We start from the raw sequence: 18,467 nt of genomic DNA, 5'->3' as shown, positions 1-18,467 counted from the left end.
GGCATAATACAAGCAACCATGGCATGCAGCTTCAGTCCAACGGAGGTCATGGGATTGAATCCTGTCCGCTGCAACCATGCAGCCTCCAAGAGTGCCTGCGCTCTCACTGATGCAGTGCACGTTTAAGAAGGGGACGCGGCAATTAGAATGGCCCATTTCCCCAATTTGCCCTTTCCCATTTTTCTTTAGATCCTTGGGCTATCACCTGTCTCTTGATGAAAAATTAGTAGAATTGCGGTAAACTTTAAATTGTGAGTAAATAGCATTTCTGATGATCCTGGGCGTATCTCAAACTGAAGCACCGCCATCTTATACCCCTGTCACACGGGCACTCTAAAGGCACTTTGAACTAATGCTCCTTTACGCTCCCAAAGGAGCACTACTTCAAGGGAGTTCGTCCGTGCTACACGGTCGCGGAACGACCTTCGCAAGAACTTTTTAGCGCCCTTATCGGCGAAAAGCGTCATTTAAATTGCAAACCTCACTGCACATGTAAATGCATAAATGTCACATGTTTTTTAGTAAATTAGCTTTATAACCGTATTATGTTAAAACAACGCAATTTTAACTGCAATAATGACACGATTTTCCAAGTACAGAGCATAACATCACAGTGCTGGCCACACTGAGCCCAACTCGCTCGTATATCTGGAACGAGAGTATGGCGTGGTGAGACTGCCACAAAACAAATGATCTTATATTTTATAACACCACTAATCTTATGAAGTGAATTTATAAAACGAAAATTGAACGTTTCTTTTCTCAATTTATTTATGCTGTTAACTCGCTGGGAGAGAGAGTACTCCCTTGAAGCCTCAAAGGACGAACTCGAGCTGCCTTGTTTCGAAGCTCTTTTGAGCTAGGTGTCCTTTGGCGCGCCCGTGTGGCAGCGCGTGTCCGTCCTTAGAGTAATGGAGCATTAGTTCAAAGTACCTTTACAGTGTCCGTGTGACAGGGGTATTAGTGTCTCTACCTGAAGGGGGAGAGAGCTTCCATTGGTTGCAATGCTGCATTTCTCCGACCGAAAGCAAATGCAAACTAGGCGATAAACGAGGCTAATGAGGGAAGTGAATTAGCTATAAGGTTGATTTTCTCAGCATTCACTTTTTCTCCAATTGCTATCGCTCATCACTTCGACATTTTGTAACAAATGAGAGAAAGTTGCTGCAAATGAATCCAGAGACACTGAGGAGTGCCATAAAGCTCCCCATTTTTATATGCATGCAAGCGATGGTGTTCGAAAGTTATTTTTGCAAAGAATAACTAAAATGCTGGCTTACAGTGCCCTTGACATCAGCAAAGGTACAAGATACACAGCAGACTCAACTTTATATAAACCACTCTTATAAGAAAATGTGGTGCAGACCAGAGAGAGCGCTGTCCTTAGCTGCACCTTCTTGGAGACTGTCTCAGTGGCGACTACGGTGCTCCCTCTCCTTGTCCCGGTAGCGGTCCTCGTGGTAGCGGTCCCTCTCCCGGCTGCGGTCTCTGTAATCACGCTCACGGCTGCGTGACCGGTCTCGCCTGCTTGACTTCTCTCGACGTGATGAGCGTTCTCGTGACCGGTCCCTCTCCCTGGAGCGTGGGCGGTCCTTGCTTCTGCAGGAGTTGAAGACCACCCTTAAGCAACAGGCCCAACGGCTTTGCAAGTAAGATGCTCAATCTAGGTTGCCCTCCTATCCCAGCTTTTCTTTAAAACCAGAACGAACATCATGAAGTGAACAAGCGTAAGCACAAGTTTTCACTGGTTTCTCTTTCATCACCCACTTCCTGTGTCGTGGCTGTAATCAGTATTATGCTGATTTGGATGCACAGTTCAACCTCGTTATAGCGAAGTTGAAGGGGGCCAGCGTTTACTTTTTTATAGCCCATATTGACAAAGCTTCAAGGTGAATCGTCATTCCTTCTTATATCCATCATTTCGTTATAAAAAGGTTCAGCTGTAGTATGATGTGCAAGCAATGCGCATGCAGTACCACAGACCCTAACAAAGCACCTGTAGCAATGTCATGTAAAGCTTGACTCAGCTGAATTCACTCCTGATATGAGAGAGAGACAACTTTATTTGCCACAGCATGCCTTCCTGCACACATCCCAGCTGGCAACCGAGACCAGCTTGGCATTATACACTCCCAGAAGACTACATAAAAGCAGAGTACTGCAATGCCCATGGAATGTTTAACCCATTACATATAATGCTCAAAAGTGAAGCCACACTACAGCATATTCCTTGATGGTAACAAAACTAACCATGTACAGTCGAGCCCTAAAGGCCCCACTTAAGACAAAATTTCGCTTATAACGAACGAGACCTGCGCAACCGTCAAAATGTACATTATTTCAATGGCACGGAATCACACGTATAACAAACGTTTTTTTCATATGGCAACCTGGGTTTAAAAAATGGCATCCGGCGGAGGCAATGCGTGTATTGCTGGCCCGTCTTCCGAGAAAAGATGCTTTTCTTCGTCATCATCTTTAGACGATGGTGATTCAGACACCGAAGTGTACCTTGTTTCAGGGAGCGAGGACAACAGTGATGACGTTGTGCTCAGCAGTTCTTCCGATGAAGAAGAGGACAGCTCAGAAGCGAACTTTGCGAGCGCGCGTAGGAGAATGAAGATCGACGTAAGTAACATCCCTACGCGACCCCTTCGGTTTCCTTTTCTGGCAGTTCCCGGTTAGACGTTCACTATAAGCTCCCCTGATGTCTTGCTTGAATATATTCAGCGTTTCCTCGATGATGAACTCATTTCAATGGTGGTCGAAGAAACTAACCGCAACGCTGCTGAGAAGGTAAAGGGCTGCCGTCCGTATGAGCACTCCCACGTCAAGAAATGGGTGCCAGTGACTGAGGAGGAGACAAAGGACTCAAGACTAGGAAGGAAACACGGTTTTGGTGCAAGAGCTGCAACAAACCGTTATGCGTGATCTCTTGTTTTGAAATTTACCACACCGTCCCAAAGCTTATTCAGTGAAGCAACCAACTGTTTGTCACCACAACTCAGTGAAAGAGTTAAGAAATTGTTGGCTGTGGTCACTCTAATTTTTATCGCTCATTACCAGCATGAAGATGGTTTTCTGTATTGTGAGAAATAATAAACTTGAATAGGCTAATTTGACTTCGTGTTTGCTTCAACTATTTTTTAGAGATCGAATGCATACTTTTTATTGCAATATTAATCAAAATCAGCAATAAAATTAAGCAGGGATGTGCGAATATTGAAATTTTCGAATGCGAATCGAGTATGAATACAGTGAAATCTCGATACAACGAACTTTGCGGGACCCACGAATCGTTCGTTATACTGAAATATCGTAGTAACGAAATAATAGGAAACAAAAGGTTATATGACGCTCAAAGAGTAATTCCTATCTTTAGAAAGGGCTCTCGGGTGGGCCAGGCATGCATCAGATAACACAACAAGCACACTTTTTTGTGTCTTTATTTAAAGAAATCGGTAATTTTCTTTTGGCGACTGCGACACATGCTCCCCAAGACAAACGTTTCAACGTCATCGACTTTCTTATGGGCAGATTCAGGCACTTCGCCACAGCGTGCGATGAAAGTGCGAATCTTGCCAATCGACACCAAAACATCTGAAGTTGAGATAATCTCTTCTCCCGCATGGTCCGTACGCGGCGATTCTGCGTCGTCGTCCAGGTCATCCTCATCTCCTTGATCGTTCTCGCGCACGCTGGTGACAATGCCTTCTTCGGTCAGCTTGGCTGACGTTAAGGCTTCGCTGTGGCACTCAACGTAGTCTACGGACATTTTGTTGGTAATTTCGTCCCACAAGGCACTGCTGTCATCCCGTATGTCGCCGCTTTGTTCTGAGTGAGGTGGCGAGTTTCCGACTTCGCAGTATTTTGCCTGTGCCGATTTCAAAAGCCCTGCTTTCCGCCAGCAGTTTTTAATGGTGCATGCTTTCTCGTTCCACTACGCTCCGGTGAGCATTTCTGCGGCTTGGCGGACGTCAACTGCAGTCGGGCGCCCGAGCCGGATGTAGATGAGCAGTCGCTGCACCAGCCGCTTTCGGAATTCTGCTTTTACACTTTATATAATTCCTTGGTCCAGGGATTGGAGCAATGCAGTGTTGTTGGGGGCAATAACTCCAGACGCACATTTGTGAGGCACACGTTCACTATGTGTGCGGAGCAAATGTCCACGATGAGGAGTATTTTCTTCCCATCCCTCATCTGGACGTCTAGCTTGATGAGCCAACTCGAAAACAACTCTCGCGTCATCCAGGCCTGGTTATTAGCCCTGTACTCGCATGGCAAAGACGTTACGTTCTTTAAGCGGCGAGGGCTGGCGTGCTTCCCTATGACTAGGGGCTTGTTTTTTTGTTCCCAGTGCGTTGCAGCAAAACAGGACAGATAACTGGACACGAGATTTCTTTCCGCTCCTGCACTTTTCCCTCTTGAAATTCAAAAAAAAAAAAAAACTGCCTGAGCACCGTATAAAATAAACAATGTTCGTAGAAATGTAAACTACTTAACTGAACAGCATAACGGTATCCAACCTGTAATGTGGTCAGGCAAGATTAAATCCATAAAATGACAAGACTGGAAACAAGAATAACAAGATGGCTAGTAAGACCTCATTAATTCGGAGTTCAAAGAACCGACAGAAATGCCCGGGTTATTTGAAGGTCTATGTATAAAATGCCCCGCGGCCCCCCCCAAAAAAAAGCTACCGAAAATGCGGTAGTCGTATGAGGCAGCTCTATAATGCACGTGCAAACACCTGTAATCCCGTGACGAGCACAGAGTTTCGGCGCGCTGGAAGAAATCGCGAACGTGAGCAAGATGGGAACGCACATTGACAGTGGAATGGCGAGACCGCTTCTAAAAAAAAAAAAAAAAAAAAGACCATCGGCGTGTCAGTCAGCATCTGAAAGCAGCACGGTGCTAAGATTGCACTACTGGTGAATGCGCGGGTAGACAGTTGCCATTGCCACGGGCAAGTGTCGAAGCTCAGAAACCAAAACTACACGGCCAGGTTATTTTTGGGGCCCTCCAAACATTGTCTCGCGTGCTGTTATGCGTACTTATGAGGTGCATGGGTTACAGTGCCCCACGCAATAGGCGTGGAATTGTGGAATTGTGCACAAGGTGAGGCCTAACGGCATCGGAATGCGATCGGTCCACGTGATAAACGATGGAGAAGAGGGCCTTTATATTACTTTCTGGAAATTTAAACTCTATATTCAGATAATTTGCCGAGATATCAAGCTTTTGCCACAACCAAATTTACGAAAGTCGGCGCGGTATACGATCGTTGCCGAGTATTCGTGAATTTTCGAATATTCGGAAATTCACGAATATCATTCCTCGAATACAAATATGAACCGAATATGAAACATATTCGATTCGTATTCGAAATTTAGAATATTCGCACACCCCTAAAAATAAGCAGTTTTGTTAAGAAATTTGTTGATATAACAAAACGGTGAAAGGGCATACTGAGGACAACTCCATACTTTTTGTTAGCGAAATCTAATAGTTCGATATTTCATGACATTGCTGTTGCCTGTCAAGTGGCAAAAGATGCATTTATTGCTGAAGTTGAAAAACCTTTTTCCGCTGCTCCGACTCAAACCATGAGCTCTGATGGTGAAATAGCGAAAAAGTGGCGTAAACTGATTTAAACGTGGACTCTGTATTACTGACAGTGAGTGCTGCAGCCTTGAAGCATCCAAAATGAAAACTACTGGTGGGCGAACATCAAAGACCTTTATCAGCCGTTACTACTGCCACTCCGTTTACGTTTCCATCAGCATTAGGATGGATCCCATTCCTGATTCTGACAACCAAGTTCGCACAAACAACTGTGGCCTGCACTTCAGTGAATTCAACCACCACACAGTGTCCGAAGCTTTTGGGGACTGAGGTGACGGGTCTGGCAGGACAGTGTGAGCGTCGAAGAGTAGGCAGTGTTGGCAGCAAGCTAAGCTACAAGTGTGGCAGCTGTCACCGCTATATAACATATTTATTCAAATTCTGTCATAATGGTCCTTGTAATGCTGGCTATGCAGCCTATCTTGATACGTTGACGAAGCGAACACGCCACGCAGTGCGTTTGCTAATGTGGAGGCTCGTGCAACAAGGTGTTTACCTATTGCCCCTTGAGGCGCGTTAAAAATGAAACCACGCAGGCATGCAGTGTGCCTAGCCGCAAAGCACTGAAACATACAGAAACTAAGCTGGGCGCCTGCTTCGCCGCCAAGTATAAGCTTTCTTTGGCTTCCAACATTCAGGCAGTCTTTTTTCTGTCTTCCTAACGTGATAGACGTGCATTAGTGGTTTCAGAACAAAACTTATATAGCCTTCATGCACATTTGTCAATCTCGGCTATCTATGGCAGTTTTCTGATATTTTATCATCCCACTTGCACTTGCAACAGTGGCCTATGGCGGTGATACCTGTATTTTAGTTCTTGCTCTTTTCTACCTTACAAGAGCTTTATTTTCATTAAGAGCTGTCTTTTTGTGGTTAGGAGCTGGTATTCTATCGATACAAGCCAACTTCAATTTCTCCTCAGTGTCCCTTTAACTGTGCTACCACTGGTGTGCTGTTGGCTCTTCAGCAATGTGCACACACAAACGCAGACTGGCACTTGCCTGGAGCTGTAGGATTTTGACTCGATCCCATGCAGGGTGTCTTGCAGAGAGCTTATCAGAATCTTGCAGCGGTCATCGTTGGCCACCTTGGACTGCTTGATGAGTGAAATGGCGGTCACCAGGGTTTCAATGGCGCTGGCGAATTCGCCTGCACATACATCCCGTGCCACACAGAGCAAAACAGTTAAGATTGCATAAACAGTTTGCAGCTGTAACACAACAAAATAACACTGCATTTTCCGTTCCATTTTGCTAAAAATGTCAACCTTTTTTGCAGTCAGTGTGGGATCACACTAACCCAGGACTTGGCTTTTTGACCAAAGGTGAGCATTTATGCATTCTGGCAGGGTTTGGAAATTCAGCCGCAGTGCTAGCCCAATTCTTGCAGCACAAGCTTTTAAGCTACTAAGGGTCTCACAGTGGACCAAGTTAAGTGAAGCACAGTGACTCACCCAATGAGTGGGCACCATTCAATAAGCCGCTGTACAAACACATCTGTGCTGGTTATAACAGCTTGGAGCCCACAGAGCACATGCAACACCCTTTGAGAATCCACACATGTGCTTGAAGCCATGAAATCTGCATCTTTGAGAGCCAAACCCTCCTTGCGCTTGTCGACTCCTTGAACACATTGCCGCACTTAAACGCTACTGCCATCCACATGCTAACCGCAACACGAAGCTTGTGACAGCACAATAATGATTTGCTCAAGGCCGTATTCAAATCTCATGCTAGAATGTGGAAACTTCTGTAGTGGGGCTGCTGCGCTTCAGGGCCCCGCAGATTTTTTGTCTCAATAATTAGAAAAGTCTGGCGTATCACATATTAAACATGGTATACAGTCACACAAAAATGGTCTGGGCTCCTGCAAACTGATTGTAGCACTCAGCAATAGCAAGCTCCGCATATCACCGAGTCAACATCCCTGTACTATTCACAAATGGCCTTGCCCACTCCATAGCAACTCTTATATACGGCATTTTACACTTTGCCTACTGTCAAGAGCCAACGAAAAAAAAAGAAAGGAAACTTGATTGGGCTTTGAAACAAAGTGGCTACGGCTAACAACAGAATTTCAGCAGCAGGTTGTCACATTATAGTAAAAGCGCATTAATTCGGGCCCATAATTCGGCAAACCGGACAACTCGAACTGCCGGCTCGGCCCCAGCCAACACCCATGTACCGTAAAAACCGGAATATAGGTCGAACTTTTTTTCAAAAAAACATGGTGGAAAGTCGACCCCCGTCTCATATACCGGTCATTGGCGGAAAAAATACGGAAGTCTTGCAAGAATGGGTGCCTGAAGTCAACAGCCTCCATCACCATCGCCATCAGCAGCAGTGCCGCCATTTTGTGTTTCAGTAGATGCAAAGTAGATGCTAACGGCAATTTACCGTCGCCTTCAAGAAAAATACGATTGAGTACGAGGAAGCTCACGGGAACCTGGCGGCACAGCGCGAATTTGGAGTATCCGAAAAGAGCATTCAGTACTGGCAGAGGCAGAAGCTGCGTATTACAACTTGCAGCAACCAGAAGAAAACATCATTTCGTGGGCAGACCGTAGTGTATCGAGAATAGGAAGGAAACGTTGCTCTGCGAGCAAGATCGCTGCCTGTGACTGCCGAATGCATCCGCGTGAAAGCAGCAGAGATCGCGCGTGCCTCTAGACTCGCGAGGGTGCAATTCAAAGGCTCGCCATCCTGGTTGCGGCGATTCATGAAGAGGAGGACTTTGCTCTACGGCGCCGTACTTGCCTGTGCCAGAAACAAACACGCGGGCCGATTGGTGCGCGATATTGTTAAAAAAAATTGCCGGGTGTACATACAAGCAGCATTTAAATGAAATTAAATACTGTCACCATTGTGCAACCTCTCGAGTCGCATTTGTTTCAAATTAAGGATGTCTTTCGGTACTTTTCTCATTGAAAAAGATCTTTTTCATTTTTAGAATTGGTTAGTTAGGGGGTCGACCTATATTCCGGTCCGACCTATAGTCCGGTTTTTACGGTAAGTCTATGGTGTTGGGCGCTCTCCAACTCAACCGCTGCGGGTCCTGCACCGGCTAATTCAAATGGGTTCCCAAAAAGACGCCACATCCATGTATGACCGTTGCGGCAAGAGATCGTCGAAATAGCCCTACTCAAAACTCAAGGCCTACTCGAGTTCAGATGCAGCACAGTCGCTTGCGCAGGGACGTCTGACGGCCCCCTCCCCAAGAACAGTCCAACTGCTTAGTTTTGGTTCTGTTTTTTATGAACTTTGCTCCAGCCTGCAGCAAAGGTGGCTCAACCAACCAGCATCAGCCAGCCAATTTAACCCAACTGAGCATCATTTCGGACGCTGACTGACATGTTGGTGGCGTTATCTTACTCCTCCACTTGCTCGCCACATCGGTGCCACAAAGCTGTTTCCTTCACTTCTGTCCGCATTGTTCCGTTCTTGCACAGCGCTGAAACTGTGCCCTCATCAAGCCCAATTGTGAAGCCCCCTCACACACGATGACGCCGCTTATGATGGGTGTGATGCAGTAGCTGCGGAGCATCATGGCATTGCACCATGAAGAATGCAGGCGACCCTCACAATTTTGGAGCAGTTCTGCATCAATGGTTCCAACAGTGCATGCCCAATAAGGCACTGATGAAAACATGAAAAACAGTCATCGCAGCGCTGTTCTCTTCTCAAAATCAGACAAGCATTGCCCACTTTCAACAAATAAATTTACCAAGATGCAAGCAGTTCTCCAGTTTTTTTGTGGTCATTTGATAATTATAATAAATTTTTCCGGTCCCTTGAAGTTTGAATTAAGGAGCTTTTCCTGAATACGGATATAGCTTGTACTCTGCTTTGAGCCTAATTTTGCTTTGTGTAACAATGTCATAACTGACACTGCTCCCGCTATCAAGCATTCTATCAATGTCTACGCTGCTCTCTGACTCTTAGGCGCAACAGACACCCTGCTGTCTGGGTAGCGCTCTGCATGTGGTTGCAAATGCAGTTTTATCATAAACTGCTGTTTGTATACGGACGACTCTGAAACAGAGCAGGCAAGCAAGATGCATTGAACCAATTATCCGCCTGAGATGAATGCTTCGAAATTTCACATACCAAACATTGAATACTTTACTATTTAACTAAATACTCAAAAATATCGAATATTCACACATGCCTATGCCTGAATAAATTGGAATTATGAGTTACACAAGCTTGAGTTATTGCAAGCAGATCATGGCACATAGAAAAAAAAGAGAGAGCATAGGTTAAGCACTTGCCTGCGCTTGCGTCGGCCACAGCACGGGCGATGGCACTGCTCGACACTGTCCTGTTCCGGGACATAATCTCTTCAAACTCGGCCTCGTTAATTGGTGGGTTCAGTGGGTCTTGTCTGCACATGTTGAACCCAAGGCGGGCACGGGGAGAAGAGGGGGAAACGGCACCATGAGCAACTCACACCGCAGTTTCACAACACTCACTCAAACCCACCACTGATCCGCCAACGTGAGCGGTATTACTGTGACCCCTGCTTGCAGCAACAAAATTTTGTTTACCCCTACTGTGGCAGGCCACAGGCCCTCAAGAAGAGCAATGGCCCGCCTAGGCCCGTCCTTCAAACATCACTATTACACAATGTGACAAAACAACTTGCACACGGAGCAGATTTTTTAGGGTGCTGCCTTTTCCACATAGCTTGCAGTCCCTGACTTAGAGGAACTGCTTGTACTTGAAAGGCAAGATTTTTTTGTCTTACTGAAAGCATTTTAGTGGTCTCTGGGACAACATTGCACATAATTTGTGCTCCACATTAACTCTGCTGCGATTTCCCAACCTAGGTGAGAATACAGGACTTACCACTGTCTCCAGTGATATTTATGAAAAATTTAATCCACGGGGCAAGCCCTAACAAGCAAGCTGCTCATTAGATAAAGACGAAGCATGTTTTACAGCACATGATATTCAACCCAAGTACCCCTCATGAGAAGTTATAATCCTTGAACGCACGAACAACGGGACGAAAGAGAGGTGAACAACATAAGCGTTAGCTATCCGACATTCACGAATGAACTTATACCAACAAGTTGAACTTCGTACACTCATGAGATGCTTCAAAACAGAAGATTTTGTCTGATATCTCACGTAAGCTGCACACCTGTAAATCTTTGAACTGAAACAACTATAAAAAACAAATACAGTAACAAGGTCCACATCAGCTAAGTTGCCGGCTACATTTTTTGCCAATCTACTTGTAACCTGTGCAATATCTTCAGAAGGACAGCATGAAATACACTCCTCCGTAAAGATAGGCTTCTTGCCTTATAACATTACTCCTGCCTTGAGATGAAAGGCAGCAATCAGCCACAGTGCCGTCATTTGCTGCAAAGTAGCCCAAGGCACAATGAACCGTAAAGTCATCATCATCATCATTAGCCTTACTACACCCACTGCAGGGCAAAGGCCTCTCCCATGTCTCTCCAATTAACCCTATCCTTTGCCAGCTGCATCCACCCTTTGCCTGCAAACTTCTTAATCTCATCCGCCCACCTAACCTTCTGTCGCCCCCTGCTACGCTTACTTTCTCTTGGAACCCACTCCGTTACCCTTAAGGACCAGCGGTTATCTTGCCTTCGCATTACATGCCCTGCCCAAGCCCATTTCTTTCTCTTGATTTCGACTAGGATGTCATTAACCCGTGTTTGTTCCCTCACCCACTCTGCCCGCTTCCGATCTCTTAACGTTACACCTATCATTTTTCTTTCCATGGCTCGCTGCGTTGTCCTTAACCTAAGCTGAACTCTTTTCGTTAGCCTCCACGTTTCTGCCCCGTAGGTGAGTACCGGTAAGATTATGCTGTTGTACACTTTCCTCTTGAGGGAAATTGGTAAACTGCCACTCATGATCTGCGAGAATTTGCCATATGCGCTCCAGCCCATTCTTATCCTTCTAGTTATCTCCCTCTCATGATCTGGATCAGCTGTCACTACCTGCCCTAAGTAGACGTATTCCGGCACCATTTCTAGGCTCTCGCTGCCAATTGTGAACTGTTGTTCCCTTGCTAGGCTGTTGAACATTACCTTGGTTTTCTGCATGTTAATTTTTAGACCCATCGATCTGCTCTGCCTGTCTAACTCGTTGATCATGATTTGGAGTTCACCTCCTGAGTGACTCAGCAAGGCAATGTCATCAGCAAATCGCAGATTATTTAGGTATTCTAATGAGTCTGAACTCTAATGGACCATTCTGCATTGGTTAGTCACAGTGCAAGTTTGCATGTGCACACCATGCATGCTGTTAGTAAGGCTGGGTTAGTAAGAAGTGATCAGCAGACAGAGAGAGAGCATTCATAGCATAAATACTTTGTGGCCGAAAAGACTTGCTTCTTCATGTCACGCCTGTCATGTTGGTCTCTACAGTGCCTGGAATAGTGCGGCCCAACACAAAAATGGTGCACTTTACAACCCGCCACAACTGTGGACATGGTAAAGCTAAGTCTCTTTATTCATACCATAACTATTACCGAAATTTAGGAATAAATTTACCACGACTGATTGGTTTCAGCGCCTGTGACAGTCCTGACTTCAAACGTGCACTGAATTACGCAGCCTTTCCAGCAAGGACATCTTTTATAACCACACGAAGATGTAAGCACACGTTATGAGTGATTGGAAAAAGGGGAGTTAACTGCTGCAAAAAGAAAAAGGAAGGCACCCAGGCTAAGTCAGGAACACCGATAAAACCTGCATTAAGTTTCCGTCGGCACGTTCGTCAAGGGTTTCAAGATTAACACGACTGCAACTTCTACAGCAATCGAGCGAATGTGTGACCTTGGCGGATCCTGCACTTACCGATTCCAGCAGAAGTTGCTGAAGAAAACATACCCAATCCTCATTCATGAATGTAGCCGGGTTAACGGTAGCGAAAAATTTATGCACTGAACAGGCCGCTCTTTTCAGGAGTAAAAAATGAGTTATAGCTCTACAACTAATACGTGCAGCGTGTCAACAGATGCTTGCAAGCGAAGCTGTCTGCAGCTCGGACCACAAGAGTTAAGCAAGCGACACCTTAAGACACCAGAATATGCTAGGAAGTGCTGAGGCTGTAATCAAGACTACAAGATGAAGGTAGTGCAAGGCAACAAAACAGCCCGTAATCACTTAGCACTTGCCATAACACCAGCCATGCTGCGGCACAAAGCACTCAGTCTTTGCACAAAGAGGCACAATAAACTTCTTAATTTCTTGTTAGCAGACTACCACAGGAAAGTCCTCCATCTCCCAACAACGCACCAGCTTCCTGATGGTTACGTTGTATATAGTTTTTTTCTAAAGCTCCCCGGTTCAGACAAAGGTAATGTGCAGCCGAGTAAACATGTGCCTAACAAGACAGCTGCACGTCTCATCAGGACAGAGTTGCACGCAACAACCTAGCAGCTCCCCCTGCAGCGCCCATTCCAGAATATGAGGTTCATATAATTGCAAGTGTACCTTGATGGTATGGATGACGATGCTGGTAACATGCTCCTGTTATGAGAGAACGAAAAGAAAGAAACTTAAAAAGGTGTGAAGAAATGAAAAAATAAAAATCACAGGAAAGAGTTCTTCAGAGAATGCAAGCGTACACAGACATGGCTGCGCACATGACAGTGTTTCATGCAAGGTACACAGTAGTTAAAAAAAAGACAGAAACAACAAAAAACGGAATATAATGTCCTCAAAATCGTAGCGTATAACAAACAACAGAAAACTCTGCACAGTTCGGGCCAATTGAACGTACACTATTTTCCGGATTTGCTCAGTTCTCTCTGGCAACTACCAGTGCCACGCATGCACAAAATGTTTCTCACCACGGCGTACCTTTTGGGGGCGGTGAGAGTAACCAATTCATTTTTGCCTTTATTTACAGCTTATCCAGCACCTCGAAAGCATTATAATAGGAGTGGGGGCTGACATAATACCAACAAGGAACTATATACTATATATAAAAATAGGGGTTGAAGACTAGGTAATACTAAAATACAGCATTCACAAGTACAGCGCATTTTATGCAAATAACACATAACAACACCAAAAGCACCTCTACTGGACACAAACTACGGTCGAGCCCGCTTATAACGAACATGGGCGTCACGCGGTGTCCGTTCGTTATATCCTGAAGTTCGTAGTAAGTGGACCACAGCTTTAAAGACAGTTGCTTGTCAAAACACAAAATTTTTTCTTTGCGAAAAAGTTCGTGACGGACGTCTGTTTTTGCAGCGCAGATCCAATGAAGGAGGTTTCCAGTTTATTTAAAGCAGAAGCGTGCTCTTCGCCGAGGCCCTTGGCATAGACAGGTTGTCTGAGGCTATCTATGTAGCCTATTGCTATAGGCGTGCTTATGGATGCTGGCTCCGAAGTTTCATCCTCATCTGATTCATCCGCGTCACTCTTGTCACGCACATCAGAAACGATGTCGTCGGTGTCGGCGTCGTCATCGACAGAAATAAAATCATTCCAACTAATGCCATGACCCCCCATGTCGGAGTCGATGATGCGCTGCCAAAAATCGCCGCCGGGGTAGACGCGCAACATGCACAGGCGGCAATTGTGCCAATCAAGCTAAAGATACAGATGCACAGCGCCAGCGGAGATACCAATGAGGGCCGTCGGTGAGCGTCAGTGCAGCCACCTCTTGGCTTCCACGGAAGGCCTGCTTCCCGGAGCGTGGTCTCAGCGATTGGCACCGGCGGCGGCGCAGTTGATCGCTGAGGCCACGCCCAGATTTGCAAGAGAGTGAGGAGGAAAGGGGAGCGGAATTGCGAGGAGGGTCCGGAGGGTGATCTTGGAAGGCACGCCGGCGGGGAAAGGATAGCTAGCTTGAAAGCGGCACGAAACGGGGCGGGCAGTTCGCCTGCAATGAGGCTCGGAGAAACATACTGCGCACCGGGCGCACAAAGGGGTCGGTGGCAGGTTATCTCGCGGCACAGCGCCGGGTTTACGCCGCCCGTTCCCTATAACCGATCGGCAGGGCTTAATGGCGTTCGTTATACGTGTGATTTCGTGCCATTGAAATAATGTATATACAGTAGCCGACGGGTAATTCGGACTCCAATAATTCGGACTTGTAGGATATTTCGGACCTCGACGAGGCACCGTCAGTCGCCCCATAGCGCACACATATTTTCAATGGATACTTAGGACTTCAAAAGTCCGAAAGTTTGATTTTTCGGACTAATTTCAGTCACCTGCGGGCCAAAATCGGCCATCTTATTGGCTTTTCGCCGGCGCAAAAGGCGCCATCTTGGATTGGGGTGGATTTACGCTGCAGTTGGCATGGCTTGACACACTTTTGGTACCTCATTGCTGCCAGTAGAGGTCCCTGCGATCTCCGACACTTTGAGGTGGCAGCCGGATTGTCATCGCTATCAACTTGCTTTTGTCGTTGACGTTGTCGCGGGCAGTTATCGCTTGTCCCGTACGTTGAAAATTGGTTGTTGGGGGAAGGAAATTGTGCAGGAGCTATCTCACATCTCGGTGGGAAGGGATAAAGGAGGGACTGAGAGAAGAAAGGAAGAAAGAGGTGCTGTAATGATTTCGACCACCTGGGGATCTTGTAACGTGCACTGACATCGCACAGCACACGGGCGCCTTCCCGTTTCGCCTCCATTAAAATGCGGCCACCGCGGTCGGGTTCCAATCCGGGTACTCCGGATCAGCAGCCGAGCGCCCTAACCACTGAGCCACAGTGGCGGGTCTCATACGGTCGCCATTCGCCGCTTCGTCACTTGGGTTTCTCTGACCGCGTCGACCAAGTGGCGCTCAGTCTTCACGAAGTTACATCCGTTTGGCGTTTTGTGATTGCGTCCAGCGGTTCTACTGCTTTGAAAGAAAAGTACCTTATCTTTGAGTGTGTTTAACGAGCGGTGTGGTGCACACTCGGGTTGTGGACAACATGGCCCCGCCGGGACCGTCAAAGATGCGTTGAAAGTATTCCAACTAAACGTGGTGACCTTTTTTCTGTCTAGCGTGTACAGTGAAAGCACAACTTTGGCGCAAATACAGGTGCAAATCGTCGCCAGCAAGAGGAATTTACCGCAAGGTAAAATCAGTGACATTTTTAAGCCGATTTCATCTTTATTAATAAAGTGATTTTTTTTGTACTTCACGGATTTTTCGGACTGTTCGATTATTCAGACCATTTTTCACGTCCCTTCGAGTCTGAAAAATTGGTCGGCGACTGTACTGACGGTCATGCTGACCTTGTTCGTTATAAGCGAAATTTCGTCTTAAGTCGGGCCGTTATATATGGGCTCGACTGTAGTGGATAGGCTGAGCGAAGCGGACACCACCACCTTAGACATAAGCTGTTAATGCGTTCCAATCAAGACATTTCTTTCGGAAAAAAAGAGAATATCATGTAATTTGTCCAATATTAATATTTCTCCAATTTTAATTGTGCGATCACTCTTACCGCAGACATAGTAGGGGTCTTGATATACTCAGATTTATCAGTACGTGTTAGGTGGTTATAAATGCATCCATTTCAGCCAGTTTTCCTTCCGCCTCCAGACCAGCCCGGGAATACTGCTTTAATATTTATTACTTCACAAAATACTGCACCCCGAGGACCAAGTGGTATAAACCTCATAGCAAGATTCTGAACGCCCTCAATTTTATCAATAAGGAACCTCTAATGGGAGTGTCACAAAGGGGATTTGGTTTTAGCCGCACTTAGTTCTTCTTAAACCACTCAAAGAAAAAGCAGAAGCACCATTAGCTCTTACAACCGTGCTCCTAAAAGAGTAACTCTGTTGCATCCCACTAGTGGCCTCACTTTCAGCAGAATTAATACCCGAAAGAATAAGAAAATACGAGGCAAACTAAACCATTTGAAACACATGTATTTTCATTTCGTTTTAAGTCCGCTCACCTCCCCATATAAAAGTAGATGGTGCAAATAAATTTGCATATTTAATGCAAATGCACAGAGCCAAAAGAAAACTGTAGAGGGACTGGTTAAAATAAACAGATTTCTCACCAAGCTGGTGACTTAAGTAAAGAGAAAGTGTTCTTTCTTTTTGCAGTGAATGACAAACTGCTGGGTTTCTCCATACTGCCTCTATTTCAAAAAAAAAAAAAGGGGTGGGGGGGGGGGGGGGGGGGGGTGCACGAAGGCTGCCAGTGCAACAAGCACTCGTATCTAAAACCTGCTTCTTGCGATAAGAATTCAGGGCTTTCATAGCTCTATTTCCGGTATGCCCCAAGTGCAAAGTTTCTTTTTTGTCATAATCCGCATTCAGTTTTCCTGCTACAAAGTAATGCTAAGTGAGAGCTATGGTATAAACTTTATAAAACTTTCTCAGTCGGTCAGAGAAGCGCAGAGGAAACCATTTATTCATACTGCAAGCCCAAAAAACCTTGTTTAAAAATGACTACAACATGGAGTCTCCAAAAAACTTGAGAATATGCCTCGGTTGCAACGACGACATCCCTCCCAAGCAAGAAGTTCTCAGCAGTGGGCTTTTTTTTTTTCCAAGTTCGAAAAGAACTCTGGAAAGAATAGTGGGCCAGGAGTTAATCCTGTACTGGACCCATGGCATTTTTCTCTAGCAACAGCCAATAATTGCATCTCTTTTAAACACCTAGGCCACATGGACCAGCTTCACTTCTGGCAAAAACTTCCTCTCCGCCAGCAAAAAGACATTACTACCAAGACGTAGCATCACAATTCTCACAACAATGGGCAGAGCATAGGTAAATGGCATTCAAGGGTCAAAACACCAATGAATTTATAATGGCTACATATTGCTCTCTCCCCAATCAGCTCTACAAAAAAAAAAAAAAGTTGCACTTTGATGTGATGTGGTTGTAGCAGAACCATTACAAGTAATGCAAGTGGGCACTAACGCATTTTATTGTATTTTTACAGGCTGATTTCACCGTGAATCAGGATCAGCCTATTCATTTTCCTTTTCCATTAAATAATTCAGCATGCTGTGAGATACCCTATTGCCGATGAAGTGCATCAAAACAAGACATCCACTTTTAAATGACTGAATTAAGAAAAAGAAATAAAAAGAGATAAATGAGAAGTATGTTCAAGTAGGATGTGCTACTTGCCTCGGATCTACTGAATAAGGGAGGCTAGAAGACAGAAAAACAGAAGAAAAAGAAAAAAAGAGAGTAAGAAGTACACCAAAATAAAAAAGTAAAATGAAAAGCCAATGCAAACTAAAAGGCAGGCTATGAGCAAAACCAGAACAGGACTGCATGGAGCAGCACGGATCAACACGTAAAGAGGCAAAACCTAAGCATAACACGAAACTGTACTGACACAAACACATGCATGCACACACGCAAACACATGGGGAGCACACCAAGAGAGGTATTACAGCCTCTTGCATGGGAACATTAAAGCACTCAATAAATCCAATCAGTGCTCAATCCAATTAAAACACAACCTTTCCAAAACCTAAATGGTGACTGCCACTGACAATCTCCTGCAAACAGGGCAAAGAAAGAAAAAAAGAGAATCAAGCAAGCCTTAGCTCAATCATTTTACACAGGAAAAATTTTGCTCTTGTACTTGTTTTACACAAAGACATTTTAGCGTAAGTGGTGTACAGCCAGGCACGTAGCCAGGAATTTTTTTCGGGAGGGGCCCAAGGTAATTTTCAAGCTAGCTGTGGGTGGGGCACTGGCAGGTGCTCGAGTGCAGCAAAGAACGGGGAGGGGGCGGGGGGCCTTGGCTGCCCCTTGGCGTGCTTTTGTGCACAGCACAAAAGCACGCCAAAAGAAAAAAAACCATCAGAAAAACGGTAGAACGAAGACCACATTGAAGAAGCAAAGTGATGCAAAATGAGGACACAGTGGT

At 45.6% G+C, this 18,467-nt stretch overlaps 1 protein-coding gene across 1 annotated transcript in view; it reads right to left on the bottom strand.

The window, feature by feature from the left end:
• Positions 1–18,467, bottom strand: part of LOC144128539 (cleavage and polyadenylation specificity factor subunit 6-like) — a 56,013-nt gene that overhangs the window by 436 nt on the left and 37,110 nt on the right. The window contains 6 exon segments of the mRNA XM_077661993.1: positions 1,367–1,599; positions 6,627–6,774; positions 9,896–10,008; positions 11,975–12,034; positions 13,103–13,138; positions 17,714–17,737. Coding sequence (XP_077518119.1) covers positions 1,410–1,599; positions 6,627–6,774; positions 9,896–10,008; positions 11,975–12,034; positions 13,103–13,138; positions 17,714–17,737 — 571 coding nt within the window. The 3' untranslated portion in view covers positions 1,367–1,409.

The sequence above is a fragment of the Amblyomma americanum genome, chromosome 4 (genome assembly GCF_052857255.1).
Source record: "Amblyomma americanum isolate KBUSLIRL-KWMA chromosome 4, ASM5285725v1, whole genome shotgun sequence".
Taxonomy (NCBI): Eukaryota; Metazoa; Arthropoda; class Arachnida; order Ixodida; family Ixodidae; genus Amblyomma; species Amblyomma americanum.
Note: the sequence above shows the minus strand (reverse complement) of the source record. Positions and strands in the feature narration are given on the sequence as shown.